The sequence below is a fragment of the Enhydra lutris genome, unplaced genomic scaffold (assembly GCF_002288905.1).
Source record: "Enhydra lutris kenyoni isolate GAN:26980312 unplaced genomic scaffold, ASM228890v2 scaffoldscaffold12, whole genome shotgun sequence".
Classification (NCBI taxonomy): domain Eukaryota; kingdom Metazoa; phylum Chordata; class Mammalia; order Carnivora; family Mustelidae; genus Enhydra; species Enhydra lutris.
Genome location: NW_019154096.1, coordinates 45230427 through 45252558, shown reverse-complemented (window position 1 = coordinate 45252558; position 22132 = coordinate 45230427). Strand labels below are relative to the sequence as shown.

Below are 22132 nucleotides of genomic sequence, written 5' to 3'. Positions count from 1 at the left end.
CCATATTTCATTATTAAGTACAATGAAATTAAGTACATTAAGTACAGTGAAATTCATTACTGGATTTGGAAAAGGTATAAAGTAACATTCCTATATAGTTTAACAATTCAATTACTTAAAAAAAAAATTTCCATTTTAGAGAGTTTTCCCCTTATGTTGTAGATTTAATTTTTTAGTGTCTATAAGACACTGACATCATTCCAAGTCAAAAGAGGTCAGACAAATGTCCTAGGAGTGGAACATTTTGGGTCACAGTATATGTATATGCTTAGTATTAGTAAATAATGCCAGCAATTTTCCAAAGCAGTTGTACTAGTTTATACTTACCTCATTAGGGTATGAAAGTTCCAGTTGCTCCACAATATTGCCAATTCAGTACTTAAAAACTTTTTACTCCTTTTGAACAGATGTGTAATGTTATTTACATTTCTCTCATGACAATTATTATTAGGTACCTTTTCATGTATTTAAGAGTAAAGTACCGAGATTAGGAAAAAGACAAAGATATTTGCTATTTCTTCTTTTATTTAGAATTTTACAAGAGGTCCTAGCCTGAGCAATAAGGCAAATACTTACATCTATCCATCCACACATGCAAGATAAAAGGACTAAAGAGGTGAAAAGTCTCATTTTTCACAAACGATAGGACTGTCTATATAGAAAATCCAAATAAATCTATCGATGCACTATTAGAATTAATGAGTGAATTTGGCAGGGTAAATAAAGATAAATATATGGGAGTATTTCTATATACTAGTAATTAGAAAATGAAAACCACAAGAGCATCAAAAAATCAAGTACTAGTACTAAATGTAACAAGATATGTGTAAGACATTTATCAAGAAAACTACTAAGTATCACCAAGAAAAACTAAAGAAGATCTAAGTAATTGGAGGGATATACCATGCTTATGGATTAAAAAAAATGTCAACTCTTCACAAATTCATCTATAGCACTAATGGTTCTCAAGATGTGGTCCCTGGACCCTTGTTAGAAACACAAATGCTTGGGCTCTACCCCAGACCTACTGAATCTGAAACTCTGTATTCTAAGAAGCACTTCCTGTGATTCTGATACATAGTAAAATTTGAGAACCACTATAGATTCAGCACAATGCCAAAACAATCAAATAATTTATCTCCCTTTGCTGCCTAAGTGAAGCATGATTTTATTTCAGTGAGCCATCCTAAAGGACTGGACAAAAAAGTATTTTCTGCTTAATTCTCATTTAATTAAAAAATAAAAAATATCTAACTTTCTGAGAATTCCAATTAAATTTACTATACAATTATATAATTATAAGCTGATTATTACAATATTTGTGTGGCTGCTTTTGAAATACAAAAGAAACAAAGAATTATACTGTTTCCATCTGTTTATTATTAATACTTACAGTATTAAGTAAGGCATCATATACAGCATTCACAAATTTAGCATTAATCCCAGAATCTTCAATGGTATTAAAGGAGGCGGTGGCATCTTTCTGCAAATTCAGTTAATGATTTAAGTGTATATAACATTAAAGGACTGTTCTTAGTAATTTTGAACCATAACTATTCTTTCATAATTTCTAATATTTTTAGTAGGGTGATGAAAAAGAACTTTCGGGCAAAGTTGGTAGAAATAAAAATGAATGTATAAGAATTATTTTAACCACTTTGTTTTTTATATTTATTTATTTTTATTATCATGTTCAACTAGCCAGAATAATCACTTTGTTTTTAAAACTGAAAGAAAGGAGTCAAACATCATCATTAGTACAAATGCAAATAATCTTCAAGATATCACTTAAGTAACACTTATTTGTGATATGTATACTTTCTGAAATTAATATATATATGTTTGTTTAAATAGCTGCTTAAGTCAATATCATGTAGAAAAAGAGCTAAGTTATTGTATTTTTTCAGGAAAATTTAAAACGAATAGTGAAAAATGTGTTTTATGTGTTATTACCTTAAATGCAGCATTTAATTCTGGGAAAGAATCAAATGTTGCTAGATAAAAATCATGTACTGCTTTCCAATCTCCCGATGACTTAACTTTTTCTATATCTTCCCTAAAATGAAAATAAACGTTAATTGTAGCAAATAGAAATATTATTCAGATAAAATAGCATTACTTCTTTAAAAATAAATGTCACCAAACATGTAATTTGAAATACTGAAGCTGAATACAGTATGTTCCAGTTAATATAGTTTATGAACCTATAATTCTTAAATGGATCACGATATTAATTCAGCTTTCCATTTACCTGCTTTTAAAAAAGTCATTCTTGACATGCTCCTTACAATTAACACTTTCTTTCCCTTACTAGCCAAATTTGAGAGATTTTGTTTACATTCTCTGTCTCTACTTTCTCATTAACACTTAGTCCTTCAAGTATTCATTTTCAGTAGTGACATATCTTTAATGGTTTATGTATCACATAGTAGAGGAAATCATATTTTTAATAAAGGAAACATTTTATTATTTTATCACCACCTTTATCTCCTTTTGTCTGTTTTAATTCATATTCTCTTATTTAGTGTTTCTTTTGCTGCAACATTATCCACCCCTTACCTGTTATTTATACATTTGTTTTCACCTTGAACTTGAGACATCTAGTCTTATGTCTTCACTCTTGACCAATGCCTTATAAAGAGCCACAAGTTCAATCAATTTCTCACACAAAAATGTTATAGAGTACTGGCATGCAGATGACTGTATGTCTTCCCATAACAGCGAGCTGAAACTTACTGAAAGTCTTTCATAGTTTTGGCCTGGTTAGGAAGGACAGATTCTGGAAGAACTGGGGCCTTCATTTCAGATGGTAATGAATCTATAGAAACACGCTGCTTTTGTCTAACATCAAGGCAAATTGGTGGTAGGTCTCTCACTGTGAAGTATAAAAAAGCATTCAATATAATTAATAGTAAAAATTTTCCAAATTATAAAATGTCAGGCTTACTCAACATGAACAGAAAACAAGGGAGTTATTTTGTATTGCATTCACCTTGAGATCATACAACAGAAAATCTACCACAGTAAAGGGCATGTACTGAAGGCTCTATTGGCACCAGCCCCTTCTAACCCCAACTTCACCCACAACATATATTGGGCCATATCTTAAATTATAAGTTATCCACAGATGTAATATAAAGTTTCTTTCTTTTCTTTCTTTCCTGATAGTTGTCTTCCAGGAAGTATTTCAGTGAGACTCAAAGTTTTTAGTGTTTATTACCTTTCTGAATATATGCAAACCATTAATTTACATCCTCTGTAATTCATTATAGTTTTAATTTTTTTAAAAATCAATTTTCATGACATTTTTCTATTTTTTCCTTTTTTGCAAATATTTGCCAGTTCACTGTTTGCCTTTTTGTTGCATTTCATAATCTTTTAACTATAAAACAAAATACAGAAAAATCTTATAAAAGGAATATATGGCTTAATGAGTTATTATAAGATAAAGACCTCTGAAACCATTAACCAGTTGAGGAATAGACTCTTACCAAGTCCTTCTTTGCTCCAGTTACCCAGATGTTAGACCCTGCCTATTTCAATTTTAATTTCTTTCAATTTTTTAGCTCTTTTTTCATTTCTTTTAAAATGTTAAACATTTCCTTCTTTTCATCTTCTAGTTCTCTTGAGTCATTATTTGGTATGTATGTTTGCTTTTGTGCTCCTTCTGTTTTATTTCTAAAATTTTACAAAATATTTCTAATTATTCCCTTGCAACTCCAATTTTTTCACTATATAATGTCCCTCTTTCTCTCTCCAGTAATTTCTTTTTTTTTTTTAAGATTTTATTTATTTATTTTGACAGAGAGAGAGAGAGATCACAAGTAGGCAGAGAGGCAGGCAGAGGGAGAAGGAAGCAGACTCCCCGCTGAGCAGAGAGCCTGATGTGGGACTCAATCCCAGGACCCTGAGATCATGACCTGAGCCGAAGGCAGAGGCTTAACCCACTGAGCCACCCAGGCACCCTCCAGTAATTTCTTTAAGTCTACTTTATCTGATATTATTAATAGCCACTACTATATATCTTTTCCCATTGTTTTACTTTCAATCGACCTATACTGTTACATTTGAGTTGAGTTTCTTGTAGATAGTATATAGTTAGGTCATATTTTTAATCTACCCTGCCAATCTTTTTTAATTGATATATTTCAGACCATTTACATTTAATGTAATTATTGATCCATTAGGGCTTAAGTTTGTCATTTTATTTTTTGTTTTCTGTTCTTTTAATTTTTCCTATCTTCTTGTGAGTTACTTGAACATTTTTTAGAATTCCATTTTGATTCATCTGTGGTGTTTCTGAAAGGTCGCTCTAAATATTATATTATATACACATAACTTATCATAGTCTACTGGTGTTATCATTTTATCAGTTGGAGTGAAGTATAGAAATTGTACCTTTTGTATCTCTTCACTGTTCTCGGTTTATGATTATCTTATTCTATAAGGTAAGGTGTTGTATTTCTCTGGCTGGTTTTCAGAGGTTTAATTATCATATGTCTTGACATATATTTCTCTGGGTTTATCCTGTATGTGGTTTTCTCAGTTTCTTGAACCTGTAGGTTTATGTCTCTTGCTAAATACAGGAAGCTTTCAGTCATTTCTGAGTACTTTTTCAGCCTACCCTCTTTCTCCTGTCTTTCCAAGATACAATGACAAGGTAACCTCTTTTGTTACAGTCCCACAGGTCTCTGAGATAATTCAAGTTTTCTTTTGAGTCTATTTTCTGTCTATTGCTCAAACTGGGTAATTTCTATTGTACTATATTCCAGCTCATTTTTTAAAAAAATTTTCAAAGATTTTATTAATTTATTTGACAGAGAGAGACACAGCGAGAGACGGAACACAAGCAGGGGGAGTGGGAGAGGGAGTAGCAGGGTTCCCTTGCTATCCTTGGATCTATCACTAACTTCAATAAACTAAGATAAATTGCATTAGTGTTAGGGTATATTTTACAGTAAATTATCTTTCATATTAGAAGATACTACAGAGATGCCAATTTCTTATAATTAACAATTATAAAAAAATAACATAAATTAACAATGATTTTTGAACTTTACTGTATATCAGAAGCACCTGTAGAGCTTGTTAAAACACAGATTACTAGGCCTATCCCCAAAGTTTGTGATTCAGTAGGTCTGTTGTGGGTCCCAACAATCTAACGTGTATATCTAACATGTTACCAGATGATGTTGATGCTGCCAGTCTGAGGGTCACACTGAGAAACATTGTTTAGTATTAGGAGAGAACAATGGTGCTGAAAGTATAAAACATTAAATTTCTTTAATTCACTGCTATAACTGATTTTTACACCCTTTAATTAAATATGGAAATATCCCATTTCTCGTCATTTTTACTTTAGTTACCTATTGGACAGAGGTTCCATTCATTAGCAAATAAAATTAGATGTCTCTACATATGATTTCTTATTATGTTTGGAAATCTTTAAAGAAATGGGCATCTCAGCAGCAAAGAAACAGATGATAGTCTCCTCTCTCCAACACTAGTCTTGTTACTATTGTCTTGAGGCTCCTCTACAGTCTCTCTTCCTCTTCACCAGGCTTACCCTTTCCTATCCCTTCCCACACACCCTTCCCAACCTGGCTATAAACACCCACTATTAGATACACACAGACTCATTCAAATATAAATTAACTTATTCACTCACAGAGCATATATACACATTTTTATACCCACTCATTTTTATTAATACCATGTTGAGGTGGAAGAAGAGTGAATTTTAGTTAGTAGGAGAACTGGATTTTGGCAAAGCCTGAGAGTGGGAAGAGAAATAGTAATGCTAAGGCCAAGAAGATTATAGGGTGAGATTAGAACCAGAGGCCCAGAAAGGATTTATTTTTAGATCACAAGGTAACTTGGACTGAAAAGTAACACAGAATGTTAACATACTATGTAAATGGAACTTGAGTCAGAAAGAAAGGCAGATCTTTTGCTTACATTAGTGAATGAAAGCCAAACTACAGGATGTGACATTCAGCTATTAGGAAAGGAAGAACAACAGCTCACAGCTGCTCTCATGTCCCTAAATATCAAGGCATTGTTTCCAGAGACAGACTTTCAGTCTGTTCTCACAGATGGTTATTAAAATCTAATTCAAAAGAGAAAATCAATAAATGTGGTGATGAGAGATTAATTAAATCTCAAACGGATATTATAAATAGAATAGTCAATTCTTTGTTCTATCACATGCAGGTTTTTCTGCAATATAGAATACCGTAAATACACTGAAAAAAGCCAAAATATATTTATCAGTGAAAACCTGTCATTTTGGTTTCATTCAGCCAGTACTTGGGAACACTGTGCTAAACTGATGAGCAGTAATCATTTTCCCTTGCTTTTAATATAGTGCTGCTAATTTTAGTTGGTTGCTTAGAAACATTAAGTAAAACTTGCACTTGAAACTAGTGCAAGAAGAATAAGGGTTCTGGTGGGGGCTGGAAGTACATTGAAAAAAACTGTGAAGATCATAATACAACTCTGTAGAATGGTGTGAGATTATCAGCCAAATTTGCCAGCTTACTCATTGTTTTCAAGAAGCTATCATAAGCTGACTCTGGTTGGAAACTAGTAATATGTGGTTTTCCACAACTGTAGCCACCAAAATTAAGACTGACATTTTAAATAGGCCGCATGATTAGGACACTGAAGGTTGTTCCTGACCATCTAGCACAGATGGCAGCGACAGCATCAAAGGTAAACAGGAGTCTCTGTGGAGGCTGGGTGTTCAGTGGGAGGACCCTGGGCCTATTTCTTGTCCCTCTACTGCTGGGAAGGAATTACTGTTTTAAAAGGTTTGCTGCTGGTGATACACTGTTGCCAAATGCTCTACTCTAAGCTTCATCATGAATAATTTGTAATTAAGTAAATAACAGATAGGTAACAACAACAACAAAAAGCACCAGCCTTGGAAATAAGGGGCTTAGTCTTATTGTTGGTTCCTGTTGTTGGCTCAGTTACTAACATTCATAACTTTAGACATGTCACTGAAACTCCTTAAACCTCAATTTTGACATTATAAAATAAAAGAGGTAACCTTAGTTGTTCCCAAAGTTCCAAAGAACTTCAAGGGCCGCCTCATGGGACTGGCGCTGGTGGACGGGTTTACTCAGAGCAGCTCAGTTTTCTTGCTTAATATAATGACACTCTAAGAGAAAATTTACTATTCAAAAAAGTATTTTGCTATGAAAATAAAAAATAAAAACAGGCTTGAAAATCACTAGTTTAAATAATTTCTAACTTCCATTTCTACAACTATTTAAGAACAAAATGGATAGGACTTAAAAACCAAACAAAAATTAAAAAAAAAAATTCCAAGAGTGAACTCTATGGGGACGTCTGATCAAGAAACTGAAGCAGCATGGAAGCTCGCCATGCATATGTCATCGAAACACCTGATTTTAGTTATGACTTCCTGTCCTACGACAGGATAGAAGAGAAAGTTCTAAAATAAGAGTCAAAAGATCTGGATTCTCTTTCAGAATTTTACATTCACATGATGCGGTTGTTTTAAAGTAAGCCCATAAATTCTTTTATATTCCTCCATGAAAAGATGGAGTCTAACTATTCTCCCTTGGAATATGGGACAGCCCTAGTGGATCCCCACTAATGAAAAATTGTGACAGAGTGATATTATAGGACTAGGTCATAAAAGGCAATACAACTTTTGCTTGGGTGTCTCTTTTTGGGGTGCTCGGCCTTGGAATCCAGTCATCATGCTGTGAGGAAGCCAAGCAGTCCATGAAAAGGCCAGGAGCGGGTGTTCCAGCTAGAACCTATTTAAAGTCTAAGCCTCAAGCCAGCATCAATCACCAGCATATGAATGAACAAGCCTTCAAGGGATTCCAATTTTGTAGAAACCAAAGCAAATAAACAAGAGCTGCCTGGAAGAGTCAGAAATCATGCAGGGAAGGGGGGAAAAATGTAAAAACCTATCACTAGCATTTCACTGAAAATACCATCTTCCAGTAATTTGCCAAAATCATTAACTCATAGGGGAAGCGGAAAGGCACCCACTGTATGTTCTCTAGGCCTTTTAGAAAACATGCAGTTGTTCCTTTGGCCACATAAATGCCAATCTACAAGAAAGATAATACTGTCGCCATCAAGGAAATGGGCACTGTTCAAAAAGGAATGCCCCACAGATGTTATGATGGCAAAACCGGAAGAGTCTACAGTGTTACCCAGCTTGCTGTTGGCATTGTTGTAAAGAACCAGGTTAAAGGCAAGATTCTTGCCAAGAGAATTAATGTATATATTGAGCATATTAAGCACTCAAAGAGCCGAGATAGCTTCTTGAAGCTCATGAAGGAAAATGATCAGAGAGAGAAGGATGCCGAAGAGAAAGGTACTTGGGTCCAACTGAAGCGCCAGCCTGTCCCACTCAGCAAAGCACATTTTGTAAGAACCAGTGGAAAGGAGCCTGAGCTGCTGGAACCCATTCCCTATGAATTCACGGCATGATAAGCATAAAACAACAACAACAATACCCCCCAAAACACTCAAGACTAAAATACATGCATACATACATAAAAATAAAAGATAGTACAGCCAGGAAATAAGAGGGTTCTATCAATAAAGAGATTTCAGAGAAGGGAAAAAACAATTCTTGTTCATTAAAACCATATTAGCAGAAACAAAATATTCAGTAGAAGGGTTTTGAGGAAAAGCCCAAAAATATATAGCAAAAGGATAAAGAAATGGAAAACAAAAGCGAAAAAAAAATAAGAAAACTAGACATTCAGAAGGTCTGGCTTTTGAATAATAAGAGATTCAGAAAGAAAGGATAAAAGAAACAGATGGGAGGAAACCATCAATAAAAAGTTTCTAGGAAATTTCTTGAAATTCAAGGACATGAATGCTAGATGAAAAGGGCCTATGAAACATGTAGCAAAAGGGTTGAAACTAGACCCACACCAAGCACAGCTCTGTACAGTTTCAGAAGGTCCAAGACAAAGAAAGGGTTCTACAAGCTTCCAGAGAGACAGATACCTTATACAAAGGACAGGGAGGTGAGGGCAATACTCTGCACACACGAGAACAGAGTGGCCTAAGAGTGAGTAATTTTGATGCCTGCCATCACCAAGATCCTGACTACCTTTCTACTCTTCTTTTTTAACTGAAGATAGAAGGAACAGGTGAGCCCAGCACAGACTGTTCTCCCCATACTTTGGCTTGTCTAGCTAGTGGGGTGATGAATGTTCTCCATTTCTTGCTGTGCTATCTGAATCAGCTGAGGGTGCTTAGTTTACCTCGCTGCTTTAACCTGGGCTACTCCTGACAGCTGGAGAAGTCGTATTTCTGCCAGACATCTAATGCATACATAGTCCAACAAATCACAACTCTGTCAGATATGCCAATAGTTGTCCTTTGTTTCCCAGGACTCACTCATGACCTTGGCTCACTGACTTCCCCAGAAAGAACTCATACATTCTTGTGAAAGCTGAAGGCAGATCTGATTCAGAGACTCTGTTCAGACCATCATATTTTTACCTAATTGTGGCACTGTCCCTTACACATCCAAGGTTTGTGCTTGCCATTCTGTTTTTCAAAACTAGGCAGTGTGTGTGTGTGTGTGTGAGTGTGTATAATTACACATATAATTTAAGTGGTATATTGTTTATAGGAACGTATAAAGACAACAAAGCTATTAGTTTTTAAAAATCAAAGGAATAGGAGTTACCTCTGGACAGAAAGGGCAATGCAACTGGGTGGGTTCACAGGAGCTTATAATGTTCTTTTTCTTAATTTTAGCACCAACTTCTTGTGCTTTCCATTTATTATTACTAAAACCATATATTATTGTTGATTACATTCCTTATATGTGATGTGTCAAATTTTTAAAGATTTGTGCAGTTACCCATGAAATAAGAGTAATAGAAACTCTTGCTCATCACAATCCCTTCCCTACAACTTAGCTGCCTATAATATTATCACTCACTTTTACTGAATTTCATAAGGCATGGAACTGAATGTTTTTAAATGCTTTTTTCATTTATCCTTACAACCCCATGAGGCAGCTTCTTTATTATGCTATTTTACAGATGGAAAAAATGAGCACAGAGAGGTTAAATAACTTTTCCAGGATCGTAAGTTATGGAGCCAGGATTCAAACCCATCCGGATAAGTTACAACACCCATGTTTTTTCCACTATCGAAAAATGCCAAACCTTCTACCATGTATAAAAACAAGTAGCAAAACTGAATCCTAAATTTACATGGAAGTAGGACCTGGTAAATTATGAAATGTCAAAACAAAACTCAACAAGGATCAAACAAAATCAAGAGGTTTGAAAATAAACACTTTAAATCATAAAACTTTGGAGTAGAGGATATTTTACAACACATAATGCCCCAATTCCTTATTCTATAAATGAGCAAATGAAGGCTCATGAGGGCTAAGTGTAATGTCTAAGGTCGCAATGACACTTACTGGTGTTAATTAACTCAAATGTTCAGTTCTTATTTAATACCATAATTTACAGTGTGTGGGTGCCAGGCAGGAAATAAATGAGCTACAAACTGAAGGATGCCTCACTACATCGGTAGTGGCAGCAACTGGAACAAGGAGACCAGAGTGGATTAGTCATAACAGGTGGTGTTTACATCATTGTCTATAGGGCGACTTTTCTGAACATTTGGCAAAAAATAAAATAGAAGGTGGGAGAGAGAAAGGAAGAAAGAGGGGGAAAAAACTCTGACTCACAGGACTTTAGCCACCAGAGCTAAATATATTGTAATATATTCATTAGTTTTGGGAGATGTACTTTTTACTAAGTCCAGTGATGCTTATGTTTGTAAAACTGCAACAAAAACACAGGTGAAATGTTCTTTTATGGGTCTAGTTATAAAAATATTCAAAAGTCCTTTATCCAGAAGGTTACCTCTAGTGGAACAGATGCCTTATACTGAAGAATTTATTACAGAGTTGGGTCTGACATTCCAGGAGAGAAAGCTGACCAGAAATCCAGAAAAACTATCTCCCATACATTTCCTCATTCAGCAAACTATTTCCTGAGTAAAGACTCTATGTAGCATAGAGGCTGGATCCTGGAGATACACAAATGAATTAAAAATTCAAGAAGAATGTAGGTGCATTTATTCTCAGACCCAACAATCCCACTTCCAGGAATATCTCAGAAACACAAAAAGACGTATGTACAGATTCATTCACTGTGGCATTGGTTAGTAAAAGAATGGACACAATTCATTTCTTTTAATAGGATCTTTATTAAATAATTTATAATACATCCTATGAGTGGAGTATAATTATAAAAAAGAATAAGGGAGCTCTTTATGTACTCATATAGAAAAATATCCAGGGTACACTAAAAACAAGGTGCTGGACAATGTATATGCAGTTACCTTCTCTTTAAGAAGAGATAGGAAATGAGAATGTATGTACATTTATTTTTGCTTTCCTCTGGATAAAGAAACACAAGAAAGAATATAGTGAGACAGCAGGGAAGAAATAAAAAGGAGCCATCTGAAACATACTATTTTTATAGTTTTGATTCTTTGAGACACACAAATGTTACCTATTCAAAAAATTAACTTCAATATAAAAAAATAAAAAGAAAAGCGCTTGCCCTCTTTAAAACAGAAGCTTAAGAATTTACTCCAGACTAGTAAAGAGACAGTTAAGTGAACAAATAAATGCAGCAGGGTACTCTAAGTTCTCGGTAGATATTCTTCTCCTGCTGGCACAGTTAGGAAAGTCAAGTCCAAGGTACTCACTCTGACTCAGAGAAGGATTTTGGAGATTTAGTCTAAAATCAGTTCATTCTCTACAGAAACCTGGAGATGGGGTCATTTGAGGCTTTGGAGATACTTCTTCTAGGGTAAGATTCCTAAAGCAGCTATTTCAAGTCTTTTTCTCTCCCCAGATGGCAAGTTCTGCGCTGGGTTTCTTCTAACAGCTTGTTTCTCTGTCTGCCTCTAAAGTTGCTCTTGGAGGAACTGTGAAAACTCTTTGGTACTTCACCTGTGTAGAAATCATAGGACACTACCACACACCGATCCAATCACCCACTTGAGCTAAAGACCACTTTGTTTTTCCATGAGCTATTTCAGAGTGGCAAAGATCATGGAACGTATTTCTCCAGAATTAGGCAGAAAACTGCAGGGCTCACTATATCCTATCAGGGCTCTTCTAGAGTAAACTCATGAAAGGCACTGAGCTGGGAGAGAAACAGTGCCCTCGAGATAAACCTCGAGTAGAGTTCCTGTCTACTCTTTTCTGAATTACCAAGAGTGCAAAGACATTATACAAGAGATGGGGAGAAACTGCTTCATTTCTTTTAAAGCTGTTTTGTGCTGTTTAAAGATGTTTTAAAGAAGTCTGACGGGGGCATAATCACTTTAGAAAGAAGATACAAAAGAGTAAGAGAGAACGTAGTGCTAATCCCCCCTCCATCATTACTTACCATTTATATTGTTTCTCTGAAGATGTATCATCCCTAACAGCTGTTGTAGTAGGTAAAACTCCTACACTTCTCTGATCTCCAAAAGGACAGCCAACTTGACAGGCAGACCTAGTCATGTGATCTACAGGGAGGAAAGGCATCCCTCAGCTGTTAGGTAAACCCACGCTGGGCTTTTGCAGCTTCTCTAATACCACTTGAAGATCAGATGGGAAGACAAGCTGTTAGAGAATACCCAGCATAGGTCCTGCTACCAGAGAAGAGGGAGGAAACTGTAATAACTGCCAAGAATGATGCATCTTTGAGGAAACAATCTTTTTTTTTTTAAGATTTTATTTATTTATTTGACAGACAGAGATCACAAGTAGGCAGAGAGGCAGGCAGAGAGAGAGGAAGGGAAGCAGGCTCCCAGCTGAGCAGAGAGCCCGATGCGGGACTCGATCCCAGGACCCTGGGATCATGACCTGAGCTGAAGGCAGCGGCTTAACCCACTGAGCCACCCAGGCACCCTGAGGAAACAATCTTACTGGCAAGTAAAAGAGGCTTCCTGAAAGATCAAGGAATTATAAACATGCTTACACTGGAAAGACTTAGTTTAACTTCCCATTCAGTAAAGGAATTCTTTACGCAGCAGCCCTGAGATAGGAACTCCAAGTCGCACCTGAATCCAGGGGACATCCAGACAGAACAGCTAGGAGAAGTCAACACTAGGAGTTCCAATAAAGGAAAAGAAGTCTGCTAAGAGAGCTATTCCTCTAGAGTGGTGTATACAAATACTCCAAGTTCAGGTTGGGGCTAAGTCTAGATTCCATAAGACTGGCACAGATGAGAGGGAAACAGACAAGTGGTGGGGACTCATTCAGAGTCAACACATCTACCTAACAGGAGGCAGGTAAGTTGTGAGCAAAGAAGTTGGTTCAGACATCAGGATTTCAGTATAGACAAAATGGAATAAAGGAATCAGCATGGAAGCAAAAGCTATTGAATCTGAACAAACAGTCCAAACAGAAAAGGTTAGAACTATTCATGACTTTCTTTTTGACTATCATTCTCCATAGGAGTCATCTCAAAGTTCTTAAGATTCTTAACACTGTCGTGGGCTGAACTGTGTCTGTGAAATAGATATGTTTGAAGATATTTTGAAGTCCTAACTCTTATGACCTGTGAATGTGACCTTATTTGGCAATTTGTAAATGCAAACAAATTAAGACGAAGACATACTGAATTAGGGTAGGTCCTAATTCAATGACTGGTATCCTTACAAAAAAAGGGAAACTTGGACACAGAAAGACATACAGGAGAAAATGCCACGTGAAGGGAGAGGCAGAGATTGGAGAGACACATCTACAAGCCAAGGGACAGCAAGGATTGCTGGTAATTACCAGAGGCTAGGACAGAGGCATGGAACAGATTCTGAGAACCTTCAAAAGGAACCAATTCTACCAATGCCTGGATTTCAGATCTCTAGCCTCCAGAACCATGAGAGAAAAAATTCTGTTGTTTTAAGCTATCAAGTTTGTGTTCTATGTTACAGCAGCAGGAAGAAACTGATACACCCTCCAAGGAGATTAGTGAATTCAAGGCGAGAAGAACTGAGTTTTCTACTTCCATTTCCTCTTCCTACTTCCTCTCTTCCCTCAATTCTGTAGTGTGAGTAATGAGAGCTCTTATAACCTTGCTGGTGCTGACATCCCAACCCCTACGCTTTGCATTTTTCTTTGGTCCTATCCTCATACCACTTCTCTATTCTACTAGTTCATTTTATTATTCTATTTTCCTACTGCAGCTTTAGTCTCTCCCTCTGTATGAGATCCTTTCCTTGACCACACTGCTCTGCAAGACCCTGCTTTTCTTTCAGTACAAGCTAAGCTTCAGTTCAATCTGGGCAGTCTACATTGCCCCTATAGCCTTGCTATCAATCTGCCTCTTAACCTCCTACAGTTTGAATTCTCCTCATACCATCCTAGTGAAACCGTTCTCTTAAAAGTCATCAATAAACACATTAAACAACAAATCCTTTGCTTTGTTGTCTCAGTGCTTACTCTTCTTGTTCTCACTTAGCAATGACACTATATCATCTTCTTTAAATTTTCTTTTCCCTTGATTTGTCTCTCTCCCCCCCCCCTTTTTTTTAAAGATTTATTTATTTTAGAGAAAGAGAGAGAATGCATGCGTGCAAGTTGGGGGATAGACAGAGGGAGAAAATCTCAAGTAGACTCCCCACTGAACCTGGAGCCTGACACAGGGCTCCACGTGGGGCTTGATCTCACAACCCATGAGATCATGACCTGAGCCGAAAACCAAGAGTTGGATGCTTAACTGACTGAGACACCCAGGTGCCCTGCTTTTTCCTGGATTTCTAAGTTACAGCCCAACGTTGTTCATCTCCCTCCTTCAGGACTCACTTTCTTTTCTTTCACCAACTCTTCTTTTAATGAAGGTATTATCCAAAACTACCCTTGGCTCTCTTCCTTTTTCTATGTCTGCCATTTCATTAGCTAGGTTAAGTTCACTCGGGGCAAGCCACTTAAAACTCTCTGTGGCTTAAGTTTCCTTACCTTTGAAATAGGAAAAGGATTCCAACCTTCAGTGGTTGTAAGGACTAAATGAATTCCTATATGTACCACACTCAGAACCATGAGTGGCACAAAGTAAGCACTGTGTGAAGCTGCTGTTGTGACTGCTGTCACTTCTTTGGCACATTGACTCTGAGAGCTATTTCCTCTGTCCTGGGTTCTCTCTTGTTTGACTCTATGCAATAGAGTTGACCCTTTAACAATGTGGGGGGTCAGGGGCACCAACCCCTCATGCAGTTGAAAATCCATATATAACTTTTGACTCCCCCAAAACTTAATTACTAATAGCCTACTATTGACTAGAAGCCTTCCTGATAACATAAACTGCTGGTTAACACATATTTTGTACATTATATGTAACAAAGTCTTAAAATAATAAGCTAGAGAAAATAAAATATTAAGAAAATCACAAGGAAAATACATTCACTGTATTGTACAGTATTTATTGAAAAAAATCTGCATATAAGTAGACCTACGCAGTTCAAACCTATGTCATTCAAGAGTCAACTAACTGGTCAACTATACTTCTAAAAATCACTACTGGACAAGGGAACTGCCTAGAGCCTGAGGGGATTACAAAGGTTTTATTCCTTCATGGAACATACCGTCTGAGATTATAGTATTCAAATGATAATACATAAGACTGGGTGACTTGATAAAAGGTAATAACAAAAGAAAACCTAATTGGAAAGTCAAAGAAGGGAAGAACTATATCTGGTTGGAGAGAATCAGCAAAGGTTTAATAAAGAAGTAGCTCTGAAGGATAGATAGGATGTGTCAGGTAGAAAAGAGGGAAGAGTGCATTCCAGGCAGTGGGAACAAGCTGGAAAAATCTCTGAGGTAAGGTATGAGGCATCCAAAATAATAGCTAAAATGTAGTTATATGTAGGAGAAAAGTGGGAGCTAACATTGAAAAGCTGTCATATTTTGAATGTCCTTGAGTGTCAAGGTAAAAATTTTTTATTTAATTTTGGAAGCATTAGGGAGTATGAAGATGATGTAATTAGAGTTGTATGATTAATGTGGTATGATTAATCAGGAAAGAGAAACAAGTCAATCAGGAATTTCCTCTATCTGTCAGATAGAGGAACAAGAGTTTTGTTGTCACAAAATGTGGACTGGATTTTGGTTCTAACACTTAACAGTGACCCCAGCCAAGTCATTTACCCTCTCTCAGCCTGTTTCCATACTTATAACATGGTGTGATAAAAAGAAACTAAGATGGCCCCCATGAGTCTCAGCTTTCTGGTGTTCTGTCAGGATTACATTATATTATGTGACAAAAGGGACTGTGTAGATATAAATAACTGGTTGATGTTAAAATAGGGAGATTATCCAGGTAGGCAAAACCTAATGACATGAGACCTTTAGAAGCACAGAATTTTCTCCCACTGGCTGCAAAAGACAAAGTCAGAGAGACTGGAAACATGAAGGGAATTCAACACCAGGGCTCCTGCTGCTGGCCTTCAAACAGGAAGCTACAGCACTCCGAGAGGTCTGTGGGTGGAGGTGGCAGACTGTGTAAAGGGTCTGTTTAGGGGCTGAGAGCAGCCCCCCCGCTGATAGTCCGCGGGGATTCTGCCCAGAGTCCAGCCCAGCCAACACCCTGTGAGACCCTGAGCAGAAAACCCAGCCACACTCACCAAGGCCTCTGACTTAAAGAGCCATCAGCTAATAAATGGGTGTTGCTTTTAAACCATTAGGTTTGTGGTAATTTGTTATACATAAATAGAAAACGAATATAACAGGAATTCTAGTATCTATTCTATTTTATGTGATTGTTGCAAGGCTCAAATAAAGTAACGTATACACAAATAATACACAAATATAATTTATAGTTGTTATCTAGTTAACAAGTCTAAAATATGTATCATTTCTCTCAACTCCTCTCCCCATCAAATAGGCTCATTTTCTTTATTTCTTTAATGGTACCGTAATTACAGCTTTGCTTTGTTTTGTTGTGGGTTGGGGGACTGACTAGTGGCTCCTTGGAGTGAGCCTGAGGTGAAAGAATGTGTGTGTGTGTGTGTGTGTGTGTGTGTGTGTGCGCGCGCGCGCGTGTGCCCGTGTGCGCGCGTGCGTGCACCATAAGTGCATAAATAAAAGAAGAAAGAAGTCCTCAAAAGCAAAGGTTGATAAATGAAATAAGGTAAATACTGACTTGCAAAAGTGCAGAATATGGGTCTAGCACAAGCATGGAGTGTCAACTGAAAATCTGTGTGAGAATAATTTATGCCACACACAGCTATGGACACAAGCAATTTACCAAAAACTATGTCCTTAAACATTTCTAGGTTTATTTTGTGTTTTTTGGGTATAGGGACATTTAAACCTTCACAGATTTTTTTTGTTATAGGCCAAGAGAACTTAAAATTATGCAAGTAATGGATATTTCCTGTGACAAAACAATACAGAGTTGTATAAAGAAATAAAGCATATTTATAATATACAGCCAGTTCTACTTTCCTGAGGAAACCATTAAACTGACTGGTGGGCATCCTTCCATACCTCTTTATATGCTCGAAGAAGTATAAAATGTTTCCCTACTCTTAAAAACCTGGAGTCATAGTCTACCTATTATATGTAACTTGTGTTTTTCATTTTACAGTGTACTGTGGGCACTTCTAGACACTTTATACACATACCACATTTTTCTTAATAGAGGCGTAGTACTCCAAGCCACTCATTCATAAAAGTGCCAATTTTCACATTCCTTAGACAACATCACAGATATAAATCCTTTCATTCTCTGCAACTGCAGAGGAAAATGTTAACTTCTTATTGTAACTTGTACTTCTTTAAATACAAGTGAGATCGGGCAACCTTTCACATGTGTAGTTATTGCTCACATTTCCTCTTTTGATGAGTCTGTTCAGATCCCTTGCCTTTTCTTCATTGGGATGATGATTTTATTGTTTTATTAATAGTCTTTATGATCAAGGATATGTTTTCCACAGACTATGACATTTGTAGATGTTTATACTTTACGATTTTAAAAAGTTCCCATGGAAGTTTTAAATTTTCTTATATACTCAAACTTGTCAATTTTTTGTTTTATGGCTTTTGGCATTATCATGCCAAGAGATTTTTTTTATATATATAAACAACCTCTTGTGTTTTCTTCTAGTACTTCTGTAGTTTAAAAAAATCCCAAGTTATTATTTTTAATAGGTTAACTAGTCATCCTAATTCCATTTTTGAATAACTGAATACCACTTATATACTACATTTTTTACTGATCTATTTGGCTGTCTTTGTGGCAGCACTGCAAATATAATAGCTTTATAATGTATGTACTACAGAGGAAAGGGCTTCCTCATTACATTTGCTTGCATCTTCTTGGACACTGATTCTTATAGATCACATAGGCCATCATTGTCTTAATATCCTACCCGCTCCCCACACAAAACTGCTGAAAAATGTATTAAATATAGAGAGTAAACTGGGTATACCTGACACCTTCATGTTTTTTCATCCCATGACCTTTTAGTCTTTTGATAAAGTTTTTCATACAGGTTTAGCTCACTTTCTTTTAGGTTTATTTCTAAGTATTTCATTATTTTCCATCAAGTCTGCTAATTGATTATTCTTCAAATAAAGGAAATCTACTGAATTTTCATATATTTGTATGGTGTCTGGCTGCCTAACCAAATTCTATTATTCACAAGCTTTGTATGTCATTCATACCTTACCCTAGGTAACAGTCACCTAAAAATAACAATTTTGCTCCTTTGTGTAAATATTTATACAGCTTATTTCTTTTTCATATTGTATTAATTAATTTCACCTACCAAAAAAACCACTTTTTAATAGTTTGATAATATTTTTTCAGCCAAAATATAAAGACTATGTGTACTTTCAATAGTCATTATTATTTTACCATTCTTGATGTTAGGGAAAACAAGATGTGTAGGTGAACTTCTGTTTTCAGCGGCTTCTTTCTTCTGGTTAACAGTTGAAATAAAACTGCTAAAAGTGGAAATTTGGCCTTTGGATCCTCTGTCCAAACCCTAAAAACAGAGAAGTTAACATTGCAGTATAATTCCCACTAGCTATATTTAAACTATTTTATTGCAGAAATCATAAACACTTAAACAGAGATTTTAATTTGATGATAGATATATGATATACAGATAAAATATGTAACACTGACTTACTTACCTTTTTTTAGGACCAAATTGTTCTAAATATAAAATGAAAATAGTTGTATCATGCCTATAAATTGATAAAGTTTGGAAACAGGGATTTAAATAGTATCTTCCTTATGGGGTTACTATGAGGTGTCTCTGAGATAATGGGTATCAAGTAACTGGCATGGCCCCTTGTACACTGTACATGCTCCACTCATGTTAATGGCTCTTTTACCTTTGTGTTTAGGTAACACTATTTTTATGAGCTCCACAAATATTATTTTCGATAGTTAACATGCATGTGAAATTTCATATGTTGATTCTTTGAAGGTTTTCTTTTCTTTTGATGCAACTTTAACAGTTCAGGTAAAAAGAGAAACTCTTTAGAGCTCATTTCTTTCTATGCACCGTGACTATACTTTGGGTGTACCAGGATTAAAAAAGATAATGCTAATATAATAAAAGGTGACAGGTGAAAAACCCACAGCTAATATCATCCTACATGGGGAAAAATGGAGAGCTTTTCCTCTATGGTCAGGAACAAGACAGGAATGTCCATTCTCACCACTGTTATTTAACATAGTAATGGAAGCCCTAGCCACAGCAGTCAGACAACACAAAGAAATAAAAGACATCCAAATCAGCAAAGATGTAACACTTTCACTCTTTGCACATGACATGGTAGTAAACATAAAAAACCTGAAAGACTCCACCAAAAAACTGCTAGAACTGAAAAACGAATTCAGTAAAGTCGCAGGACACAAAATCAATGTACAGCAATCTGTTGCATTTCCATATATCACTAATGAAGCAGCAGAAAGAGAAATTCAGGAATCAATTCCATTTAGAATTGCACCAAAAATAATAAGCTATCTAGGCATAAACCTAACCAAAGAGGTGAAAGCCTGTACTCTGAAAATTATAAAACACCAATGAAAGAAATTGAAGGTGACACAAAGAAACAAAAAGATATTCTATGCACATGGACTGGAACAACAAATGTTGTTAAAGTATCTATACTACCCAAAGCAACCTACATATTTAATGCAATCCCTACCAAAATATCAACAGCATTTTTTTTCCTAAAGAGCTAGAACAATCCTAAAATTTGTATGGAAATACCAAAGACCTTGAATACCTAAAGCAATCTTGAAAAAGCAAAGCAAACCTGGAGGCATCAAAATTTCAGACTTCAAGTTGTATCACAAACCTGTAGTGATCAAGACAGTATGGTGCTGGCATGAAAACAGACACATAGACCAATGGAACAGAATCAAGAACTGAGAAATAAACCCACAAATGTATGGTTAACTAACTTGCGACAAAGCAGGAAAGAGTATCCAACGGAAAAAAGACAGTCTCTTCAACAAATGGTGTTGGGGAATTTGGACAGCCACATGCAGAAGAATGAAACTGGACCAATTTCTTACACCACACACAAAAATAAATTCAAAATGGATGAAAGATCCTTGAAAACACAGGCAGGAACCTCTGGCCTCGGCAGCAACTTCTAATAAACACGTCTCAGGAGGCAAGGGAAACAAAAGCAAAAGTAAACTACTGCAACTTCAATAACATTAAAAGCTTCTGCACAGCAAAGGAAACAATCAATAAAACTAAAAGGTAACCTATGGAATAGGAGAAGATATCTGCAAATGACATATCTGATAAAGGGTGAGTACCCCAATCTATAAAGAACTTATAAAACTCAACACCCAAAAATGAATAATCCAATTAAAAATGGGCAGAAGACATGAACAGACATTTTTCCAAAGAGGACATACAGATGGCCAATGGACATATGAAAAGATGCTCAACATCACTTATGAACAAAATGCAAAGCAAAACTACAATGAGGTATCCCTTTGTACCTGTCAGAATGGCCAACAAAAACACAAGAAACAATAGGTGTTGGAGAGGATGTGGAGAAAGGGGAACGCTCTTATACTGTTGGTGGGAATGTAAATTGCTATAGCCACTCTGGAAAACAGTATGGAGGCTCCTCAAAAAGTTCAGAATAGAGCTACTCCACCCATCAATCACACTACTAGGTTTTTACCCAAAGAAGACAAAAATACTAATTCAAAGGGATACATACACCCTTATGTTTACAGCAGCATTATCTACTACAGCCAAATTATGGAAAGAGCTCAAATGCCCACTGACTGGTGAATGGATAAAGAAGATGTGGCATGGGGTGTCTGGGTGGCTCGGTGGGTTAAAGCCGCTGCCTTCAGCTCGGGTCATGATCCCAGGGTCCTGGGATCGAGCCCCGTGTCAGGCTCTCTGCCCGGCGGGAAGCCTGCTTCCTCCTCTCTCTCTCTGCCTGCCTCTCTGTCTACTTGTGATCTCGGTCTAATAAATAAATAAAATCTTAAAAAAAAAAAAAGAAGATGTGGCATAAGTACACATTGGAATATTATTCAGCCACAAAAAGTGTGAAATCTTGCCATTTTCAACCATGTGGATAGAGCTCAAGAGCATTATCCTAAGTGAAATAAGTCAGAGAAAGACAAACATCATTTGATTTCACTCATATGTGGAATTTTAGAAGCAAAACAAATGAGCAAAGGGAAAAAGGAGAGCGAGGCAAACCAAGAAATACTCTTAACTATAGAGAACAAACTGACGGTTAGCAGAAGGGAGATGGGTGAGGTGATGAGTTTGGGTTAAAAAGGTGATGGGGGGAGAAAAAGATAACACTAAGCCCTTAGGAATCCACAGGTGCATCTAACAGTGCAATCTTCCTATAGCACAGAATCTATCCATTAACACACTTTTCACAAAATAATAACCATAAGGTCTATAATATGTAATTCATTTATATTTTATAATTATAAATAAAATATTACCAGGCCAATATTCAGTTATAGAGCTACCTCAGGGTTTATTCTCAGCTCTCTTTCCAGCTTACTGATGCTTAATAGAATACAACTTCTTGGGGCGCCTGGGTGGCTCAGTGGATTAAGCCGCTGCCTTCAGCTCA

At 36.3% G+C, this 22132-nt stretch overlaps 1 protein-coding gene and 1 pseudogene across 3 annotated transcripts in view; one reads left to right on the top strand and one right to left on the bottom strand.

The window, feature by feature from the left end:
* The window catches only part of LOC111145082 (HECT domain E3 ubiquitin protein ligase 2), a 76595-nt gene that overhangs the window by 31178 nt on the left and 23285 nt on the right, over positions 1-22132 (bottom strand). For all 3 annotated transcript variants that reach the window (XM_022499711.1, XM_022499709.1, XM_022499710.1), the window contains 4 exons: positions 18897-19026; positions 2737-2875; positions 1954-2056; positions 1394-1483 (listed from right to left, as the gene is read on the bottom strand). In XM_022499711.1, coding sequence (XP_022355419.1) covers positions 1394-1483; positions 1954-2056; positions 2737-2875; positions 18897-19026 — 462 coding nt within the window. The remainder of the gene's footprint in view (positions 1-1393; positions 1484-1953; positions 2057-2736; positions 2876-18896; positions 19027-22132) is intronic.
* LOC111144725 lies at positions 7990-8481 on the top strand (annotated as a pseudogene).